General features: G+C 39.4%; 1 protein-coding gene, 1 long non-coding RNA gene and 1 pseudogene across 2 annotated transcripts; 2 read left to right on the top strand and 1 right to left on the bottom strand.

Annotated features, from left to right (window-relative positions):
- The first annotated feature begins 4,635 nt into the window (after positions 1-4,635).
- Positions 4,636-7,919, top strand: LOC145653803 (abnormal spindle-like microcephaly-associated protein homolog; annotated as a pseudogene).
- Positions 7,920-11,006: 3,087 nt separating this feature from the next.
- On the top strand, positions 11,007-12,717 carry LOC145653883 (uncharacterized). The gene is made up of 4 exons (XR_014120122.1): positions 11,007-11,149; positions 11,638-11,662; positions 11,830-11,889; positions 12,090-12,717. It is a non-coding gene; the product is annotated as an uncharacterized LOC145653883 (long non-coding RNA).
- Positions 12,718-22,175: 9,458 nt separating this feature from the next.
- LOC145653880 (leucine-rich repeat flightless-interacting protein 1-like) lies at positions 22,176-23,894 on the bottom strand. Its single transcript, XM_081708504.1, has 4 exons — positions 23,848-23,894; positions 23,395-23,565; positions 22,691-22,770; positions 22,176-22,429 (listed from the first exon to the last, which is right to left on the bottom strand). The coding sequence occupies exons 1-3, from the start codon at positions 23,851-23,853 to the stop codon at positions 22,693-22,695; spliced, it is 255 nt and encodes an 84-aa protein (XP_081564630.1). The 5' UTR covers positions 23,854-23,894; the 3' UTR covers positions 22,176-22,429; positions 22,691-22,692.
- Positions 23,895-24,095: the final 201 nt, after the last annotated feature.

The raw sequence follows: 24,095 nt of genomic DNA, 5'->3' as shown, positions 1-24,095 counted from the left end.
TCTTGTTAAAGAAACATTCAGCAATCAGTATGGTTGACCTATTGAACACAATCAAGATTCAGTCTAATTTTACTTCTAACACTTATATTATTGCTCTTTTATATTTGCAGGCACCGTGCTCATGAAGTTCCAGAGTTTATATGATGGGAGCCGACCTGAAAGGAAAAAAATAGAAAACGTAGCTCAATCAAGAAGTCATGTCATTACATTTTTTAAACTTCATGTGAAACAAAACAAAAGAAATTGGCAGAGACCTCTCCTTCATAGGAAACGTGGAAAGACTTAAGTTGTAAATCCTTCAGTTATTATTTGGCAGCTTAGTATGTCCTGTTTGTGGTTGCAGATGCAAGAGGACAAAGCGGCAACCACTCAGAAGCACTGTATATTTAGCACACAAAAATTATAATTCGGCACATAGGAGAATACGACACCAGTAGAGGTGTCCGTCTCAACCAAGCAGCCTCCAAACTTGTCCTTTCCACATTGTCCATGGAGCTCAAATCACTGGACGAAGAAATCGCAGTTCACCAGCAGACCATGCACAAGGAGAAATGGGGTATGCTCACTACCTAAAGCCACACGTGCTAATTTAGCTCTTTGAAAACTGAAAATACAGGAATTTGTGCTCAGCTTGGAAGACTCAAAAAAATTCCAAAGGGAAGCATCTAATTCAATTCCCAAACCTTTGAGTGTTATATGAGTGTATAGGAAAACTATTTATATTCTCTGTAAGAACGTTGAAAAAGTCTGTAAAAGTCCCTCGAGCTTCCCCTCATATAAAGAATAGGCTCAGGGTTACACAGTATAGAAACATATGTGTATTCTCTATGAGGAAATGTGAAATTTCTTACAGTCTATACTAAAAATATGTATGTTCTCTATAAGGACAGAAAGATTCTGTACAAGTTCTATCAATGTATAGAAAAAAAAAGTAAATTCCCTGCAGTTCCATAGAAAGATTCTGTAAACATTCAGTAATACAATTTGAAACGGCAGTTTCCAAAATGTAGGCCTACTCATAAACAAGCATAAAATTGCGCCGGTGCTATGTATTAGGCTACCTCATATATTTTGTATGTGAAGAATTATTCTTTCATAACTTTTCTGTGGAAAACCTAAAAGACCGATTAAAAATAAGGCGTTCAATCTCAGACATTGCCTGCGGTAGCTTTTTCATTTCCCCGTTATCCTGTGTATGATGGGCTTAACTCAAACATACGGATACACATTCTGTCAAATTTATATAGAACGTTCAAACAAGACTGGTCACATGGATGAACCTATCAAGGATTTGACATGCCTCTTATTAGTTTCAGAGATAGCATTAGATGGCTAACTGGTGTTTTATTACGTGGAAGAAAACGTAAACTAAAAAAGTCGACATGATTAAATGACTAATTAAATGTATGTGATTTGTGTGACTTCCAAAAAAGAAATACGCATACAGGAAGCTTGAACTTTCTCGTCAAACGCCATCGTTGATATTACACGAAGGCTAGAGCTAGGAAAAGTAAGGATTAGTTATGTAGGTTAAGTAGCTAAAATGTGTGAGCAGATAAAACATTAGCGTTCAAAGCCATACTGAAACAACTGTTAATTCAACCATAAGCATGAGAGCAATAGAGCATTTCCTCTGATATCCTTGCAGTGGCGCTATTCTGATTTAACTGATCACAATGCAACAAATAAATGCTAAACTATATTATGCCAAAGGTAGAAGAGACTTTGAAATAGGGTATATGTGATTATCAGTCACTAACCTTCCAAAGGCCAAATATTTTTTGCTCTTATTCCACATTGTTTTACAGACTCACACCCAAATAAAACATGTGAACATAACAGTTTGTTGTTAATTGTATCTCTGTTTCCCATTCTTGTATTTATAGTCAGATTTAGTGTTTGTGCTAAATCTGTTTCGTCTCATTCTTACATTTCTATCACAATTTAACATGGAATTGATTTTGATTTCCATCGTTTCATGGTGGTCCCTCAGACGAGTAAAGATATCCTGCTGGCGTTCTCGCGGGACTTTCTCAGTGGTGAGGGCAATCTCCCACTCCACCTTGCTCTTCTAGGTCTCGCTGTGTCCCACAGCCAGACGCCCCTGGCTGAGTTCAGCTTCGCCGTGCAGAAGCTCGCCGTTGACCTGAGATGCGGCGTTCGCTTAGCGTAGCTTTAAAAGGCGCTTCAATGTTTGTCTTCAGTATATGTTTATTTGATCCTAGGTTGTTCTTTGCTATGATACAAGAGATTTGCCTTAATTCTAGGTCAGAAGGTCCACTTGACCTTTAGTGGAAGGGACATGGGATTGAGTGCTTTGGTTTCGTATACATGTTGATGGCGGTTAGGGGAATGGCCTGTCTGATGAGCACGATACTAGAACACTCAAGATCATCATCCATGTGCCCTGTACACATGCATCAGTGTTCCCTTCTGTGGGAGGTTTTAGATGAGCCATAAAATGTTGGAATCATTTTAGGGACAGTCACCGATGCCAGAGACATAGTAGATGGACTCAGCGAGAAGACCCTTAATCTACTGTGGAAAATCGTTTTTAACTTTCAAGTATTTTGTCTTATTCTGATTTACATCCTTTGTGTGCTCTGATTTTGTTTATAAATTCACAACAGTGTAAAATTGATTTGGTCATTACCCATTAGATTTACATCGATTCAGCATTTATATACTGTATTCTAAACTTGGATGATAATTTCATTTAAAAAATTGATTAGAATTGTCATAATATACAATATTGCTAATATAATTCAGCTATAAGGTTTCACATCTAAGCCTCATGGAGAGATAAGTCATGTTATTGCTTGTATTTAATTATTGTGGAATAATTTAAAATTGTACTTTTTAAAATATTAATATTAATAGTTTGAACATAAATTTTACTATTAACTATTAATTTTAATATTAATTAATATTAATATTAATAGTTCCAAATTGTAATGCTGATGATATTAACTACCATGATGAACTCTGCTCTGTACATACCGTAATTATCTTGTAAACATTTATTTCTGTTGACATGGGTGACCGTCCATTTGACTGCCACAGTAACAGACTGCACCCTGCACTGCAGTGATTTAAATAAGCAGGCAGGCTTCTTTCTTTTTATATGGATCAAATAGCAATAATTCATCATTTAGGTTGACATCATTTAGCTTGATGTGGAACAACTCAAAGAGGAAATCTGCGTCCTCGGGAAAACATGGAAAACAAAACAGATGTTGGTGTTGTTTGAGGGCTGATAAATGTGTTGTGAGTTGCACAAAAGAAATGCCAACATTTCAACATCCCAGAGAGAAAATACATCTGCTCCTGGACTGGGTCAACTCTGTCTGTGAATTTTACAGTTTAAAGGTGGGTGGTGGTTGTTTGTGTGTGTATGTTTATTTTGGGGGTGATTTTTCTTTTCCCCCTCAAGCACCAATAATGTTTCATTGATTTACTACAGTTTATTGTGGCTGGAATCGAGGTTAATGGAGCCTGTGTCTTTGATTCCTCTCTAAGCTGAAAATGTCACAGTTGCTTTCTCGGGTGGCAGAATTCTTTGCTGTCTGATTCATCACTACCATCCAAGCCGCCTGCCGGCTGAGGACATTCACCAGGAAACCACCCAGACCATCAAGTGTGGCTATCAGGGCAAAGTGAAACTAAACATCTCCAGTGACTCAGACTGCTCCTTTGCAATAGAGCAAAATGGTAACATTTCTCCCCATTATTTATGACCTGCATTAGGAGGACATGTATACTGATTATATGTATGTTTTATGTGAGTAGATTATGGTAGGAAGTTGCACTGCCTTTTAAAAATGTAACAATTCTTAGCTAATGTCTTAGCTAATGAGTCACCATCAGTGGATTTCAAGGTGCTTCTTGAGGATGAGAGGAGTAATTTTCAGCTGGCTCCATCTGGTAGCTTGTATCGCTGAGCTCCCTTCCACCGCCCTGTTCTGTGGCTGAATTTCTCTTCATTCTTAATGTCTTCTCTGTGAACAACAAAGGAAGGTTGCAGTAATCATTCCGTCCCACATCAGGAAGCAAATCAACAAACAAGACTAACAGAGGCTACTGTGGGCAGCCAGGACTATTCAGCACTGAGCAGACACACTGATGAGGAAGGCCAAGTTGTACTTACAGGGGATGCAGCGGTCTGCTGTGCTTTTACAAGCAGCGTTCCGTGGTATGAAAGCCAGCCACTCTTTGAGCCAAAAGCATCAGGCTGCCACTGTTCTGGGCCCACTGTGCCCAGATGCAGTATTTATGCATGAAATATACTGCTGTTGCCATTCAGCAAAAACACTGTGCCACACTTTATGCCTGCCAGCAGAGGGAGCACTTCCTGAGACTGTGCCATGCTGCGGTTCTCCTACAAGCCTGCTACAGAGGTCAGAAGGTCAGGAGAGAAATTGCTCTTCAGCAGCAAGCAGTTACTCTGATTCAGGTTGCTTTCAGAAGGCATGGACCAAGTTCCAGGTCATGAGGCTGTCTGCCGTTATCATACAGAAACATTACAGGTTATATATTCAGGCGACGAATGAACATGAGGAATATGTGAGGCTTAGGTGTGCTATTCTCATTCAGGCAGCTTTCAGATGGCACTGCATACGTCATAATATAACAGCGATGCACAACGTTGCCACCGTCATTCAGGCTGCTTTACAAATGCACAAGCACAGACGTGCATTCCGAGGACAGTGGTGGGCAGTGGGCATTCTCCAGGAGAGATTCCGAGCATTCCTGCTGGCCAGAGTGAAGCAGGAGTGTCAGAGGAGGTGGGTTACTGACGCCGTCACTCTGCAGGCCTTCTGCCATGGCCAGCTCGCAAGGCAACGCATAAGTACTCCGCAGTCAATTTTCTGTATCTATGACCATTACATACATTGGAAAAGAGAACCTTTGTTGTGAAATCACTGTTGGCAAGCATCACTTCCCAACTGGTCAACATCATATGTTTGTAGAACAATTTAATAAATATTTTATACTGTTTCTGAGACATCTCTAGCCAGGTTAAATGTCTAAATCTGAAACGTGCGTTTCTACCTGTTTTTGTAGTTGCTCCTTTACTCTAACAGTTTTGCATTGATGATGGGCAGCGCATCTGTTGGCTATTGCCAGGCTGTGCTTGATATTGCCACTGCAGCCTGTTTTTGACCATCATTCTAGGGAGAACAAGCTTCTAAAAAGAGGGTGGTGACCATTCATATTGTCAGTCACGTAAACATGATTGAACATGATTGAAGTCAAAGCCATGGCATGTCATCTTTAACACTAATGACCCCAGCAGTCCTTGAGCCTGTCCTCAATTGAGCTTTGTTTGTTTAGGTAACAGACTCCCTGACCTCCACTGTTTTATACAACCTGAACATTTATATTACACTCCTTCAGTGCAATCACAAGTGCAACTGGACTGCATAAGATTCAATGGCTGAAAATGCCCTTTCAGCTCTAACTGTGCATTACTCTCATCACCCCTGTCTCCAGGCATAGGAAGCTGCACACGCTTGTGGTGCGTCGGCGGTTCAGTGCATCTCTGTGCGGTGAGGATCCAGAGGGCCCTGCGAGCTCACTGGGCACTGACAGCAGCCCGGAGGCAACTCTCCTCCGTCCTGTACATCCAGGTACAGAACTCTTTCCACACTCGGGCGATTCTAATGCTAAGGCTTTGGCAGTGTGATGAAATGAACATGTCCAACAGAAAATGAGCATGTCCAAGTGCCCCGATGCTCTGTCTTCACAGCAGTATAGACTCAAACAGCAGTGTTCAAACATCTGAGCTTTATTCAATAATGACTATGTACCTGCTAACCAGGTAATCTTTACCTTTTCATGGATGGTGTAGTACAGGGGACTGGTAGTTTGGCCATGGATGTGCCTTCGGAGGAAAAAGTATACTATTTTCAATTTAAGCATGGAAGCTGCCTTTTGAGACTGGACAACCTGACTCAAATCTGACACAACCAATATATATATCACATTCTAAGCTATTTTACTGATCTTGTATTTATTTACAACTAACAAGTAAGCCCAACATAAAGACCTGACATGCTACTATACCATCTAAAATGCCCACCTCTCTGCCTTGTTTGTGTTGATCCAGCATTGGGTCAGGGCGAAGCTTCAAAGAAAGCAATACCTTGAGCAAAGAGAGAGCATCATCAAGGTACAGAGAGTGGCTTGGTTTCACCGCCGCAGTCAAGCTGCCACTGTTATCCAGCACATGGCCAGAAGATTCCTTCTGAGACGCAGGAAAGAAAAGTTTCGGCATGGAATTATAAAGGCGCAGGCAGGGAAATAACTTTCTTGGATGTCTGTTTTGCGTTTTTTAAAATTTATTTGGTGACTCTCTGGTTGCCTTAAATTACATAGTTAGATTGCAGATGGTTGCTGTGTCAATTACCTTGGAAACATCACAGTAAACTTTGACAACACTTGGCCAACAGAGAGCACATGATGAGGCACTGCATCATTCTGTGGTGATCAGAGAGCCTGCCAAACTCTTTATACAGTTCTAGGTGAGGGTGTTATAGACAGATGAGAAATGGGGATAGATAGTCTAGAAAGTTGATGGTGAGTAATCAAAAACAAGCTAGTGTGTCCTGCCAAATGGTGAAATTACAGTGAGATGTCCTGCTTGAATTTCAATAGAACAGGGGAAAACACAGAATTTAACAATATGCTTTTGTAAGAAGCTGTAATATCATGCAACAATGACATTTATGATATCTTTAGACCCTTTGGAGAGGTCATAGCTCAAGAAAATTCCATGATACCTCCAAGGTCATTTCCATCCGACATTGCCTCAGGAAAGTCAACAGGAAAGCCAAAGAAGACAAGCTGTATCACAAGACCAAGACTGCCCTGAGTTACCTTCTGGAATATCACAATTATACCCACATTCTTATGGCCTTAAAGAATTCAGGTAATAGAACCATGGGCAGAATACACAAACATGACTGTCGTTTCAAGGTGAGAGCATCAAACAACATCTTTGTTGTGATTGTGATTAAAGAGACTGCAACCAGACTTTCACCAGGGTGTTGTGAGCGCCTTGTGAACAGTGGAGCCACATGCACCGTCTTCACCCTGATAAGGAGCTGCGACCGCAGTGTTCCTTCCATGGAGATCATCACCTTGGCAATCCAAGTTCTTTTCAATTTATCAAAGGTACGTGATCATGTCCTAATATACAGTATTCATCCGCAGCATCTTGTGCTGTTGCCAGCAAAGATCTGCATTTTATATATATTTTTCTGCTGTTTAGTTTTCTGCTTTGTCCTTGCATGCTATGCTTAATGTTGCATGCATAGGTCATTGTTTGATTGAATTACAAATGCAAACATTTGTATTTCATGTGGTCAGAAGAGTTCTGTTTGTCTCAAGTCTCTTGTGTGACTGCTTTGCCGTTTGCTGTAGTACAACAAAACCATAGATACGGTTTGAGGTGGAGGACTCTGTGGACACACTCTTGGACCTGCTCCAGATCTACAGAGAGAAAGCTGGGGACAAGGTGGCTGACAAAGGAGGCAGCATCTTTACCAAAGCATGTTTATTTTGGTGATTTTGGTACAGGATGAAGGACGTGCAATGGTGGGTATTTCCAGGATGTCATTAGTACACGGAGTAATTCAAGCCTTGATGCTGGTGCGTGTACTTAATTTGGTGTTTTGCCCCCACTAGGGGGTAAGAACGCTTCCCAGGGCCTCAGACCGTATATGCAACGTTTACCACCTTACAATACGAAAGTACAAAATGGACACCCAGAGCACCAAAGTCAAACAGAGGATGAATGTCTCACAAAATGGAAACATCCTTCTGCAAGCCACTCCCCAGAAATCCAAGTCAATGGCAAGGTATGTTTGAGAAGTCTTTACTTGATTGTACACTATGCATGTGTGCTTAACTGTACGTGTTATTCTAACCACTAAAAGCTAGCTAGCCAAGCTGTGTCACCGACTTTATAAATGCCCTATAATTCTGTAAGCTCTATATTGTTGGAGAGTAAGACTAGAGATAACTTTTACTTTAATTTCATGAATTCTTTCTTTTGTATCATGTCTTTGTTTGATTGTTCTTGAAACAGTTTTGTACTTAAACAGTTCTTCAGAAAGCAAAGCAGGAAGATATTGTAGACCTTCTTGTTGCCATCCAGCTGCTGGTCTCTGTGTGTGCGTGTGTATATATATATATATATATATATATATATATATATATATATATATATATATATATATATATATATATGTATATAACATTATTTTTCATAATTAAACTGACCTCGTACATACTTTTATATTCTTATCTAACCTTTCAGAAACATTTTTGTTGTACTTGCCTTTACATTTTTATATGCGTTGTTTCTGCATAATTTGGTGGCTCATTGCCAGCTCGGAAATATTATAAAAACAGATGCTAAACCATTGATTTCAATAAAAGGCGTGTCTTTTCTGTGTACTACATTTTTACTTGTACTTAAATGATGATGAAAAACTGGATGACTATCTATGACAAATACTTTGGATTTGAATATTTTTAGAATAGTCTGGTATTAGTCATTTTTAATATATTTTTTTCTAATATATAAATGTTCCATGACTTATGAAGCATCAGCTAATTTACATTACTCACAACTGAAGTGTTTTTATTTGTTACAGATAACATTGTCAGCTGTTGGGTACTGCCAGCCTTTCACCAAGTCAAGCAATTAGGTGGCTGCTAAGACTGAGTGACATTGTCACTGACCTATCCATGATGAGGAGGCGTGACTAGACTGGGGAGTTGGGAAGGTTTTTGCTGGAATGTTCTCGTGCATTTTCTGTCCATCTGTACTGTTCCAGGAGTAGAAAATCGTCTCGTCTTGTTCCATTTGATTGACACTTTAAGAAACACATCTAACCCTATATAAGTTGTCCCCTCAACAGTGCAGATTGGCAACGATGGAGCCGCTATGAGATGAAGATTTTGGCTCCGGTGTTCAATACCTGGAACCATCTTCACCTGACACTTGTAGGTCCCTGCATCTGACCTCTTGAGGCCCTCATTGATAACCGATGTATCTGCTTGACTTGGATCCGAAGAGTTAAAGTAAACTCTGTCCATCAAGGGAAATAGAAGTTAGAATATAATTTATCAGAGGTATAAAGAAGGATGGTAGGATCTTACTTATGAAGGTCAAATTTAAGTGTCCATTCTATCTCCAGAGGTCCGTGATCCATATCTTCCCAGGTAAAATGGCATCCAAGAATAACCCTGCTCCCAATTGCCTTATGAACAGTTGTGGGATCACTTGGAAAGATCTTCAGTGCTACTGTTGACAGCAGCATAAGGAGCACCACCATCAACAGTAGCAGCCCATGCCTGAGGAATCGGAAAAAGGCAAAAATCTAAACATTTTCAGCATCAGAACTCTGGTAATGTTTATGTGACAAATTGCAATAACTAGGGACTGCTACCACAGGTAGAGGAATTACAGTAGTACCCCAAAGTTTGCGGGGGTTACGTTCCTAGACCCCACCGCGAATTTTGAATATGTTCGTTGTCCGTCCAAAAATGCGAATTTTGGACGGACAACTAATAAAGGCCTAAAAGGACCTATCTTCATATGTTAAACCTTAAATATCTCCCCAAAACACTTCAAGTTCATTTAAAAATTGATGTTATAATTTACATCACCCTTTAAAATTGTACAGGTAAACGTAGATGATTCTTCTGGCCGATTCCATCCTAACGATGTATTTATTCCTAACGTTGGATACATTTTTAGCAGTTTCACGGAAACTTGATGAAACGGTATGTCTAATAGCCGCTCCGTTCTTCTGGATGTAGCGTACCGTACTTTCACACACACGCAAAGCTAACACGCTACACGATACACTTGACACAACGAAATAGGTCGTGAGACGCGATAAACTGCGACTTTTAAGTGTGAGGTTCCAAGGAAAAAATACGTGAACTTGTGAAGCCGCAGATTCAGAAGCGGGAATTTTCGGGGTATTACATCATGGGATATTACATAATTACATAATCTTTCTTTCTTTCTTTTTTAATCACCTTTAGTAGAGAAATTACGTATTTCTTTGGAAAAACTAAATATAAAAAATGCAATTCAAAAAATGTCTCACCCCCACAAGTGGAAGTGTTGAAATGAAGAAATTAAACAGATTAAGATCAGGGTTAGAAATGATTTTTTTTTTTTTTCACATTTTCTGGTTACAGAATCTTTCTAAGGAGTTGTACCTAATTTACATATTTTATCTTGTACACTGAATCTTTTAATATCCTTGTAGATAAAATATTTTTTTCTGCACACTGTCAGAACCTTTACAGAATCTTTCTATGTCCTTAAAGAGAACTGACATATTTTTATTTCTATATTCTGTAACCCTAACCCTATATGGGTTATGCAGTTCTAGAGAATTTATATATTATTTTCTATATGCTGTCATAATGTTTACAGAATCTTTTTTCAAATTTCCTTCCTAAAATATGCATGTTTTCTATATTCTGTAACCCTAACCCTAGCATCCAATACACAGGGAGGATCCAGATGGCCTGATTGCCCCCACTGGAGATCTCTGGAGTTCAGGTAAAGAACAGACTTGTATTACAGACATTTAACAGTATCTTTCTAAGCAGTTCTAGAGAATTTACATATTTTTCTATTAACTGACAGAACTTTTACATAATCATTTTTCTTTTAGATACATATTTTTTCCTGTATCCTGTAGAAATAATCTGTGACACGGGAGCTCAGGTAATGACCAGAATTGCATTACACAAATTTTAAAGAAACTTTACTTCCTTATAGAGAAATGGTGATATGATTATTCTAACCCTAACCCTAATGTCTTAGAACCTTTTTTTCTTAAATGATCTCATTACAGAACAATTCGGTAAGCCTTTGAATATTGAAGAACTTTGACCTTTTACTTTTTGAACAACACAACAAATGTAGAACACAACAGAGGCAAACAGCAACAAAACCTTAACTACCAGGCACCAGTGCACAAATCAAAGAATTTGCGAAGTCATACAATGTGCAGTTTGACATGTTCAGCAAAATCAATGTGAATGGACCTAATGCACATCCACTATGGAAGTAGCTAAAGGAACAGCCTAATGGCAAAGGATTTCTGGGAAAGTAAGTCAGCACTATTCCCATTTAGTGATACAAGCAGAAGCATTTATTTCCCGTAATAATTAATATAAAGCTGTCTCAATCTTGGTTCTATTCACTTCCACAAGAATATTTGGTTCAGGTACAATGTTATGGTTGGACGAAGAGAACGTTGTTAGAACTGAATACTGGAGAGATCTGATTTGCGGGCAGGGTTTGGGGTGGTTTTGGTGTAGGCACTGGACAGACTCACTTTCCAGGTGATGGCACTGCATGGACATGCTGTAATGCCACATTGGCATCTCAGCACCCACTCAGCAAAAGGGGACATGCCAAGTCAGATATCTTCTCACAAAGGGCTCAATAACCATGACATGACAAAGCAGGATTAATGCTTTAATTCTTCTGTCACTTTTCTGTCACTACCTCTCTGTAACTGCATTATGATGGCTGACATAATTACTAGTAGTGATTCATATGGTAAAACACATATACTTTCCCATCCCTTCCAGTGGCATCAAGTGGAATTTCACTAAGGTATGTCCTTCCTTAGCTCCTATTCACATTTATTTATGGAAATTTAGAACCATTACATTTTATCTCTCTATCTGGTTCCTTGTTTTTAAATTCACTGCTTGTCTGCTCTTTTGGCTTAGAAGGTGCTGTGATGTTGTGACTGATGTTTGTGTGTGACATTTGTGCAGTTCCTCATTGACCGAGACGGCCAAGTTGTGAAGAGATATTCTCCACTGAATAATCCCAGCGTAAGAAAACAGACAACAACAAAAAACCCTCCATAAAATCACCATAAATTATTGTAGAAATTTGTTTATACTCTTAAAGATTGCATATGTACTCGTAGATTTCACCCAAATTCACCCAAATGATATCAGATTGTTTTTACAGAGTGAGATGTTGGAATTGTCTCAAGAATTATGCAGCTATAGCTGTTCTTCCATTTCAGGTGGTAGAGAATGATCTTTCCAAGTATTTGTAAACTCTGTGTTCCCACTGGGCAAGATAACTTCTTAGCATCCCCCTCCCGTTTCCGGGCTTTCCTGTGGACTTCTGTGCGTCAGCGGTGTAACCCCATGAATTTGTGATGGTTTGTCTTGAAACCCGCTCTGCGGAAAAGACAGACCTGATGCATTTGGCGTGCACTCCATCCTGGGAGGATCACCAGAGCACAACCAGTCAACCGGACAGGAACCTGATTCCCCCACTACCCTACTGATGCATTCACATCATGATAATTCACAAAGGAGTATTTCTTAATACATTCTTAATCTCATAAGAGTTAAACTCTTACAACGTAATCTTGCATTTAAACTGGATTTTTCTGTATTTAATGTTGTTCTGTTTCTTCTTCTGTCATTGTAGACATACATAATAGATAATACAGAATATGAATCTGTTGACATACTTATTGCCTTCTTCCAAATGAAGCTGACCCATAGCTCTTTGCTTGTGGTGTTGCATTAAATAACAACAACAATAATAATAAAGCATCTAATGTTGCACATACATTAAATCATAATGAATAGCGCTTGTATTAAGATTATTACAATTATTAAACTATATTTTATTTTAAATATATTGTTTGTGTGTTCTTGTGTATCAGTCCAAATCATCATTAAAGACTGGAACATTAATCAAACCACTGCAGTATATCATCAGTGATATAATTTTGATTATGATGAAAATCTAAATTAGGTGTAAAAACATGCTAGGTGAAATGTAGAGCATGGTTCCGCATTGGCAAATCCACTCAATATGACTCAATCTGGACCTTGGTAATTAATATTCTACAGTAATCATGCCTCCAAATGAACACTGAAAAAGCAGGTACACAAATCCATACCCAGTTCCATACCAAGCTACATAACTACCACAAAACAATTTTCTCCATATCCAAACTCTCCCTAATACAGAATTCTATCTCTGTATAACAATGTTTAACATCTGTCATACAAACTGTACATACTATACTGCTGGTGTTATTAATAAATTTTATTTTTTTATTGTTTCTTTATTTGCGCTTATGTATCTTCCCTCATGAACAATACATAAGTATAAATTAAGTCTTAATAGTCCTCTAAAGAGGGGGATGGTGGTGGACCAATAGATACATTTAAAAAACAAAAACAAAACACTAACAAAAAAATATTGAGGTTGAAAGCCTACAACCTTTGGTATGGAAACTGACCAGTCAGAACTGAGAAGCAAATTTTGGAATTCCATTTGCAGTTTCAAATTTATAACTGCTATGTACCTGTTTGTAATAATACCCATTCATATTCAGCTATAATATAGCTAGCTACATAGCGTCTTGGAAACCAATTAGAGAATCACTTAGAATCACTTAGTGTTGCTATCATCAGATCTCTTAAGTTCACGATTAAAGCTGGATAACATGGCTGTGAACGTTTCTTAGAAAATTAATTCAGCATTACTGTCTGTTTGTATAGGTAACAAAAATGGTGTTGATTAGTAGTCATTTACATGTTAGCCTCCCCACACATTTCCCTCACGTACTGTCACTACTTTTTACTAATAATTTAGCATAATCATTTAAATTTGAGTTCAAATGAATGCTGTGAACAAATCAGATACTCTTCCTTGAAGTATCAGAGTAAATTATATTAATATGAAAGTTTAATATGAAACTTTTTTCCCTCAGAAACAACAAATACATAATTTCCTCTGATATCATAATGATATAAAATAATAAGAAATTGACAACACTATGCTGACTTGATCACATTGCGTCCCTGCCATCATGAATGACATCCCAAGTTTTAAGGAGATGACACGGTTAAACTGGAATTAGTTAAACCCCTGAGTATTATATGAATAATGATCGTCAAGCAGAAATTAGCATGCAAATTCAAATGTATGCCGTGTTATGTCACACAGGAAATACTGTCACATCACATCACATCATATATATATATATATATATATATATATATATATATATATATATATATATATATATATATATATATATATATATATATATATATATATATATATATATACATATATATATATATATATATATAAGGTAAGGGTGGAGTTAATTATGACTCATTACATATAAGTCTACAGTTACATTTATTGAGTTATACCATAAATGTCAGTTCTATGACTGTTATTTTTAACTATTTCCTTCTGCTATTATGATATTATTCCAACTCCTGTTTTTATTACAATGCATTTTCAGCATATATTTTGTGTGTTTAAGTTAGCCGTTTGCATTTCTTTTTCAGTGTTATGGCCTCACAGCCTAGACGGGGTCGTAACAATTGGGGGCTCGTCCTCTGTTTCTCCTCTGGTTCCTGTTAGTTCCTTTTTAGCCTGTTCCTTTTAGTTTTGCCCCTTCTCTCTGGTGTTTGGTTCTGGTTGGTGTTATTTATTTCTCCCCCCTTCCTTCTTTGTGTGTGGGGTGTGTTGTGCTGTTTGTACTGGCTATGGCTGCGACATTGGATTTGTCTGCTTTTTCTGTTTGTCCGTCTTTTGAGCAGTTTTTTGAGAAAGGCAGATCTTTTGTTGGTAGCTGCTTTGTATAACGTGGTTATACCTCGCTCTGCTAATCAGAGGGAGAGGACTAGTCGAGTCTTCCCTTGTTGCGCCTGGAGTTCTGCCAGAACGGGAGCTGTCTCTGGGTGTTGATGTTGGCCCAGCTTGGGTTGTGGACACGCCAGAAGCTGTGGACGACCCTGTAGTCAGGCTGTTGGCAGGTTACTACTCCCCGCCACTTTTCATCAAATGCTTTGTAACCGGTGTCACATGAATAGGAAGCACGTTGGCATCCATCATCGTCTTTGGAATACTGTATGAATCAATTGGTCAAAGTGAATTCACCACATGCTCCTTCTGCAACTATAAGGTAAAAACAGTTGACAATCTTTTCAAAGTTAATTTTCAAACAGTTCTGCTGTTTGTTTACTTCTTGAGCATTTATTCTTTAACAATCGAAAGTAATACGCTGAATATTGTGAAGGTATGCATGAAGAAATAGTGGTGTGAAAATGCAACTGTCACATGGAAGTTTAATTCTATTTTAAAATCAAAAGTGTAACTATATTTCATTGCATCAGTTCTGTCCTGTAGAGTTCTGGTGTTTAGGTCCTTGGATTATGGTATTAAAAAATTAGATTGGCCTGCAAAAATTAAGCATCTGTGTAAAGCTAATTATGTTGTAAAGATTTAAGCCTAAGACTTATAGTCGCAATTCACACTATATACTATATAAAGGACAAGTCACATAACATCTGTTAGTGTAGACTATTATGGAAACAAGATAAATGCTGTTCAACAAGGGTCTATATCAGACAGTAAATTTGACTTCCCAGTAGACAGACAAGAATTTTAGAAGCATTTTTGTGCGCAAAATTTACTTCAATGTAGGGCTATAATTTGTCGTGGAAATTGCACCACACTTCATAAAACCTGGAGAATATGAGACTTCTCATTGCCTTTGACATTGTAATTTTGGCTGAATGCTTCTCAAGGCTATGCAACGCAAAACCATGGCAGAGAATGGCTAATGGAGTAGCTCTTGATTAGGATATCAGTAAGTAATCATACAGTTCATTACCACACTGTTTTGCGACTTCAAAGTGGCCACAACTGTATATTTTTGAGGGGATCTTTAACATACTGTGATTTAAATCCATTATGTTGATATCAAACTGCCTATTTCACACTAAACAATAAACAGAGTGCTGCACAGAGCACCTCCTAAATGTTCAGCACACTCTGAACTTCTGAAAATTTAGCACACCTCTAGTGAAGTTTGAGCTCCAAGAAAATGTTGGAGCTCAAAACCCACTTTCTTCTGTCTCCCTGGATACAGTTACTAATACTTTCCTTTCTATGCTCCCCTCATTAATGATTCTTCTGTGCTCTGTATTACCACAGGAGAAAACTCCAAAATGTCATTACAATTCAAATTTTCAGTCATATTAATCAAAAAGGACTGCATAGAGACAGTGGGAAAAAAAAAAAACAACCTCTCCTGGATTCAGACCTCAGCTCATACCAGTACTCACTGGAAGTGCCATCTGCAAAGTCATGCTGCTACAAAAGAACATTTTAATCATAAGCATCTGATCCATACGAGCTCTTCAGTGTTTTTTCTTCGGTCCTTAACCCTCCCCCTCCACCCTCATCTTTCACTCCCGAGGATTTCATCACCTGCTTTCAGGAGAAGGTTGCGGCAATCTTCCAGTTCTTTTCCTCTGTTCCCACTCTTCCAAAAAGTGTTCATACCCCCACATCCAAGTGTCTGGCTTCTGTTTCTCTTCTCTTCAGACAAACGTCTGACTTCCAGCAACCTCACTACATGGCCACATGATCCAATTCCTTCCACTCTCTTCCTCTCAAGAGATCTGCTTCCTTTCATCTCTTTTCCTCTCCCAGAAACAGCTCCACGATCCCAATATGTCTGGGTACCGGCACAAACCGGCACAGTCACCATAAACAGCCCTCATAGCAGCTTCAAAAATGTTTTGATTCTTCTGGACATTTCTGCAGTCACACACAGTAGGTTGTCCAGCAGCTTGTGATGCTACACCACCTCGTAGTCTGTGTATACCTCTTACTATTGTAGTAATTTAATCACATCGGTCAAATTTGCACAATGTTGTATTTTCAACATAGTCACCATGTCCAATGACAATCATCTTTGCATTTAAATTAACCCATTTTGCACATTTTAATATAGCACGGCCAAGTCCAAACTTTTTTAAAGGAAGTACTTTATCTGGACAACCTGCCAAGTCACTTATAAATGATAAATAAACGATAAATCACTTAAAATGAGAATAATGGTATCTGTGAAACACTGTCAACAGTCAATAAAGACTGCTGCCCCCATTTCAAGTCCATTAGCGATTTAGTTTTCAAAATATTGTACTGCTTCCCATTATTATATCATTCTAGATCTTTTCCATTGTAAAATACATTTTATATGGGACAAAACTTTGTGTACAAATAATTCAAATCAGATATAAACAATAATAAACACTATGTTAATTTATAGTTGCCACATAGCCTGCCATATAGTCAAATGAATACATTGAAAAATGGGCTGAAAAATCACATTGTGTATGGTGCTGATGTATTAACTCATGATTCTTGCTTCCTAGTACACATCTTGAGCCATAGGTCAAATACTAAAATTAAATTAAGTTTATTGGAATACTTTTAAAATATACATCACTAATGTAGGTTCCAGATTATGTGCTTTATGCATACTGGCAAAATAGTGATTATGGGAACAAGATTGTATATTAAGTTGCATATTATCAATCTTGCTCTGTGAAGTTTAGAACATAGTCTGTCCTAAATGACATGATGTGTACTGCACTGTTCATAATGGATGAATGTATCTTGCAGTTTGCTGAGCACATGCTCAGTTGGAACGGATGTTATCAATAATAATTATATATTCAAAAGATGTATGAAGTAGGAAGACATCTTTTTTAATCTAATGGTATCTTGGGCCATTGTAGCAGTGGGTTAGGGGTTGTGTTAATACCTGTAACTCATTGGTAACATATGGCCCCAACTCTTCAAAAATAGTCCAATCTTAGAGGTGACTACAGTGGCTCATCTAGCACGGCCTGATGACATACTGTAGCAAATTTGGTCTAAAAGTGGACCAGTATCAGATCTGACCACACCCTCTTAGCCAGGATATGCTCGTGATACACAGTGTCAGGTTTTGGTGGTCCTGGCAGAGAGCCTAATGGGACACGTAAGTAATAGGCTGACTGCATAGGTAATATCAGCCTTTAAAACAGGACTAAAAATCGAATAATGTCCGATCTGACCAGTCAGTCTTGTCCAGGATGTCCTCATAAACCACTGTGTCAGATTTGGTGGACCGGGCAACCTCTTCAGCTTTGGCAGGCGAGAAACCCTAATGGGACTCTTAGGTAATAGGCGGAACGCAGAGGTAATTTCAGCCTTTTACAAAGGGCCTAAAAGTGGATCAGTGCCAGGTTTGGTTAGGGTTAGGGTTAGGGTTAGGGTCCGCTTACTAACTGTACAGACTTGTTCTGTTAATTATGTCTTTTTTTTGTTGTTACATTTTTCTTTTTTTCCCTGTAATTTTCAATATAGCTTAGGTAATTGTGAGAAAGCAAAAATACATGATAGATATATCATTAACATAATTGAAAATTATGTAATATTTCCACAACAAACACATAACAATTACATATTTCTAGTTTTTATAAGTAATACATTTTTTTGTAGGACTAATTTTTCACCACCAGGTGGCGGTGTTATGTAATATTTTGTCCTTAGAGGTAATTTACATATTTTTTCTGTACTCTTGTCTATATGCTGTCATAATTTTTTACAGAATCTTTCTATGTCCTTATAGTAAATTTTTTTTTTATATATATATATATATATTCTGTAAGCCTGCCTTTAATCCTAGTATTCAATACACTGGGAGGATCCAGATAGTTTGACCTGCACCACTGGAGACTTCTGGAGCTCAGGTAAAGGCCAGACTTGAATTACAGAATCTTTCTATGGCGTTCTAGAGAATTTACATTTTTTTTAAATATATATAATCTGAGTTTTTACAGAATATTTATTTGTGTTTATAGAGAAAATAATTTTTTTTTAAATATGATGTGTAAACGTTGTAATTGTATCTCAAACTTGTGTTTATATTTAATCATCATAAAGATTTTGTAAGTTTAATGAAATTGACATGATTTAAAGATTAAACCACATACAATTTTCTACAATTTTTCTACTTTTTTTAAAAGTTGATTTAGAATATTGTGAGGTAGCATGTAAATTGTTGTATAGTGAATTAATCACAAGTAATCATAGATATGTAATGTGCAGGAACAGACTGTGGAACAAAATCACACAGAACAAATATACAGTATATACAAGGGGTTTTCATCACACAGTCCACGTCTCACAACCGAATGTCCTTCATTGAGAACTATACGCCATCCTCTTCGATGTTGAAGGTCACAGACTTTCTTTTTGGAGGCAAGGCATCCTTGAAAATGTCATTGCCCATATCTTGGGTGCTATTTTTGTTCCTTTTGTGGCAACAGTAGAATTATAGCCCTGCCAGCAGAATCAAAGCCAAGGATCCTCCAAACTGCAAAGTGCACACTGATAGAAACCAGCATTTGCTGTCCATCTATACTGTTCCAGGAGTAGAAAAATCGTTTGCCTTGTTCTATTTGATTGGCACTTAAGAAACACATCTGACCCTATATAAGTTGTCCCCTCAACAGTGCAGATTGGCAACGAGGGAGCCGCCAGGAGATTTCGTCTCCGGTGTTCAATACCTGGAAACTTCTTCATCTGACACTGATTGGTAGTAGAAAGAAAATATCTGATACTAAGAAGAATGATCTTCCAAAATAAGATTAAATAAAATTTAAAATTTTTTTAAAGCTATGACACAAAGTAGTCATGTGTGTAATCTGTCCTAAGATATGACACACAGCAGTCGTGTGTGTTGTCTGGCCATGCTATGAAACACAGCAGTTGTGAGTGTTGTCTGTCCTAAGCTTCATCCTGGTGCTTTTCACCTTGTCCCCAGTAGTATCTGCTTCCTTCCGGGTCTCAGCACTGGGCTCATCCTCCTGCTCTGGTGTGAATACCTCAAAGTCCAGAGCTCCAGCTTCTTAGCAGCTATCTAGAAATAAAGCAACTCCCTGCTCCTCCTCCTGCAGTGACCTGCTGAGCACCTCACGTGCAGGCTCCGTCGCACACAGTCAACTGGTGCTGGTCATCGCCACCTCAGCTCCATCAGGGGTTTTATGAGCTCCTGATCTTTTCTGTTGAGCCCTGGTCTATTAATTTCCTTAACAGTACCTTCATCACCTTGCTTTTCTGAGGAATGAATGCAGACTCCAGCAGCTAAGACTGAATAGGCTCGGAGCCGTTTTGCTGTGCTCAAAGTGCCTCTTTTATATTTTCATTGAAATGTCATGTGGTCTTTTCAGTTTGGTTATCTGGGACTTTCATATCCTCTAAAGCTCCTCCCTCCTCCTGTACCAAAGGTTCTAAGGTTCCTCCCTCCTCCTGTACGAGAGGTTCTAAAGCTCCTCCCTCCTCCTGGACCAAAGGTTCTAAGGTTCCTCCCTCCTCCTGTACAAGAGGTTCTAAAGCTCCTCCCTCCTCCTGTACGAGAGGTCCTAAAGCTCCTCCCTCCTCCTGTACGAGAGGTTCTAAAGCTCCTCCCTCCTCCCGTGTGAGAGGTTCTAAAGCTCCTCCCTCCTCCTGTGTGAGAGGTTGCTCGGCAAGGTCCACCACTTTTCCACTCATTTGCACTCCTTGACTTGTTGCTCAATACATCGCCTTGACTTTGTCTATCACTCACACCTCCTTGAACAGTTTCTGTTCGGTTACAGTCCGTATGCTTTGTACAGTCTATATGGATGTCATTTGCAACCTGCATGAGGTAAACTGAGACAAGTTGCTTGGTGTTCTGCTCCTTGTGGTTCTCTAACCTTCCACTTCATGCTTCTGCCCCACTTTCAGCTCTTAGTAACTGCTCCACTTTTGTTCCATCAGATATTTTAGAGGGGTGGATGTCCTGTATCTGCACCACAGTCTCGTTGTTTGCGTGGTGAAGTTCCACTAACGCCTGTGCAACAAAGCCTGCTGCCTTGGCTGATCTCACACTGCTCGTGTCCTCATCTTCAGAAGCAGACCTCCGATCTTCTTCCTGAAATACAGACTCCAATCTTGGACTTGTGTTCTTCCGTGTTGTGCTGTCAGTTCCAATATCTTTATTTTTCTTTTGGTCTCTCTGGAATATCATTGGAAAGACATTTAAAGGCCGCATAGAATTCATTTTTTTTAGACTAATTGTTGCAGAGAAGGAATGGAAAAAAATCACCAGGAAGGAGGAATAAAATTCATTATGAATAAGATACAGTCTGGACACTGCAGAACCCCAAAGGCATTTGTAGAAGACTGCAGGTTTTGAAAAATTTAAAAAGCTGAAAGAGACACTGATTTCATGAATTATTCACTTCCGTTGGACAGAGAGAGTACATGATTAATTCTCCTAATAGGTTCTGGGCACTTTAGATGAAAGGATCAATTGTTTGAAACATAAAAATCAACACTTAGTTTGCAGCACTCCAAACTGTTAGAAATTAATATTCACTAATTGCCATATTAAGAGTAGGCACAACAATTCAAATGATATGTTTTATCATGAAAGGATAATGATTTCGATGTGTTATAAAATCATTTAACAGGTAAAACAAACCTGGTCTTTAATCTTACCCAAGATGCTGTCACCTGTGATGGTAGGTGTTTGCAGGTCGTGAGCCAAGCTAGAGGCCGATTCTACATCCCCTGGTGGATCAACTAAATTGCCTCCTCGCTCGACATTGCTCCAGATTTATCCCTTCAGAGCATCCCTAAGCCGGAAAACCTCACCCCTCAAAGCATTCCGCTCATCTCGGATAATATCCAAATATTCCTTCTGCCTCTCTAAGGCCGACCGTCAGCAGCAGGAAGAGCAACAGGAAGAAGGAAAAGGAAAACTAAAGATAAAATACAGAATGCCAAAAGTCTGCTTATACACACAGGCCACATAATATAAGAAATTCAAAATAACACAAGACAAAGACCACTGATTACATGACATGAAACAGGTCAGCTAGTCCAGGTGAGTGTTCCTCCATCAGAAGCATTTAATAGGTTAACTTCTACTGGGCAGCTTTAATGGCAAATCAAAGCACTGATCTGAAACTCAGTGATAGTACCACAGGACACGGAGCTGGAAGAACACCAGGCGAGTCAGATCAGAGCAGAGAGAGCAGACGAGTGAACAGAGTAGGAACAGCTGGGTGGGGATAAGAAGGACAGTATGTTCCTCCACAGGTGTGGGTGACACCAAGTGTCACATTTCATATGTTAGGTGGAACTGGATGGCAGTGCTGGCCTATTCAAGCTCGAGGAAGATAAAGAAAAGCCTTTATTTCTTTAAGCAGAAGGACATTTTAAAATGCCCAGAATCAGTGGTCGGCAACTTTACAGTTAAACCAAACGACGTAGAGAACTCCAGCTCAAGCTGGCCAGACAGTGGCTGGTCAGGGCTTGGTAATGGTAACGATTGAACACACACACACATGAGGAAGAGGATCTAAATGCAAGAGGTTTTAATAGTGAAACCAAACAAATCAGTGGGGGTCAGGCAGGTATTCAAGGTCAGGTTGTTCAAAGGTCGATAACACGGGGCAGAGTCTGGGGGTGAGGAGTGTCCAGGGGTCAGGCGGGAGAGGAGCTCTAAAAAAAAAACTGGCAGAAGTCAGAAACCACGAAGACAAAGAAAATTCTAGAGCACTCGGTATGCACCATAGAGTAGCAATATTTCACAGTGTGAATGTGGGGTAGGGAAACTTATAAAGGGGGCAGTAATGAGGAGAATGAGGATGAGGTGCTTGCTCGAACTCTGGTGAATCAGATGGGGGGTGTTTGCAAGTAGGCGTGGCGGTGCGTGGCTGAGTGTGGTTCCTGCGGTTCGTAATGGTAACAGGAAACCCTTACCTTCAGTATCTCAACGTCTTCTTCAGCTCACTGAACTGTAACTGAAGGACAGTATGTGCGTGGTGTTCTCGCTCATACTCCTAGCACACAGACATGGGGTGGAACAGTTTCAAACATGAGGGTTAAAGTTCTCACAGTGTCTTAACTCTGGCCGTTGGCCTCGGCCAAAGGAACACCACCATTTCATACTCAGTGAGGAAATTTAATGTGGTGTCTTTTAGTTATTTAATTATTATTTTGGTCAAGCAGTATATGAAAATATTGATTTACAACAATTTACACTTGGCTTTCTCTAACCGTGCTCACTTGCTAACAGTCAAGCCTCTTATGGGTGTGTTAAAAGCAGCATGCCCACGCCAGAACACCTGGCCTAGACCCCTGTCTTTCTCACAGAGCCACGACCACCCACAGAAAACCTGGTCTAGAACCCTCTGTGTTTCTCATAGAGCCACGACCACCCACAGAGCACCTGGTCTAGACCACTCTGTGTTTCTCATAGAGCCACGACCACCCACAGAAAACCTGGTCTAGACCACTCTGTGTTTCTCATAGAGCCAAGACCACCCACAGAAAACCTGGTCTAGACCACTCTGTGTTTCTCATAGAGCCACGACCACCCACAGAAAACCTGGTCTAGACCACTCTGTGTTTCCCACAGAACCACGCCCAACTCACAACACCCTGGGCTTCTTCTTCTCGCTCACCTTTGTGTTCTCCTCACACTCCCTCTGTGTCTCAGACAGCTGCTCCTCCAGCTCCAGAAGTGTCTCCCGCAGCGTGTCCACCTGGTACATCAACACGGTCTTCTCATTTTCCAGCTGGGCATTGGACACCATAGCCAGCTGATACATCTCCTTAGCCTCTGCCAGTGAATCCTGGAAGATCACCAAGCAAAGGGTGTTTGCCTTAGTCATTTTTATGTGTTTGTACAAACATGTGCACACACACACACACACACACACACACACACACACACACACACATATACATGCACACACAAACACACTTCTGGGAACATGTGCATTAGTGGCGAACCAAAGGAACTCAAAGCATGACTCAGCAAAAAAAACAAAACATACAGATGCATTCACAGACATATGCATATATGCAAAAGCAGTACGTGATCAAGTAAGTAATAAATGATGTACACAAATAACCTTCATCTCCTGTATGGAGGCCTCGCTGTCTGTTGAGATGGAGGCATCATAGCTGCCCCTCTGGAACAAGCCTCCCCACAGGAAGCGAGGGTGGCACCAGACAGTGTGGACGCCGTCCTGGGCGCCTAACAAGGTGCAGCCCGATTTAAGAGACAGTCAGTCAGTGTAGAGATCTGCAGTAATTAAACATCTACTATAGACATTTGTAATTAGAACATAAGTGAAATAGAACTGAATAGAATAGAATA

The sequence above is a fragment of the Electrophorus electricus genome, chromosome 26 (genome assembly GCF_041902795.1).
Source record: "Electrophorus electricus isolate QZ-2024a chromosome 26, ASM4190279v1, whole genome shotgun sequence".
NCBI classification, from domain to species: domain Eukaryota; kingdom Metazoa; phylum Chordata; class Actinopteri; order Gymnotiformes; family Gymnotidae; genus Electrophorus; species Electrophorus electricus.
The sequence above is the reverse complement of the archived record's forward strand: the minus strand, read 5'-3'. Positions and strand labels throughout refer to the sequence as shown.

Bases quoted from the DNA above. Each gene is read 5' to 3' on its own strand.
- LOC145653880 (XM_081708504.1), bottom strand. The intron at 22,771-23,394 runs GTGAGCGAGAAG...TCTGTGTGCTAG, and splicing joins AGTGTGAGGAGAACACAAAG to GAGTATGAGCGAGAACACCA.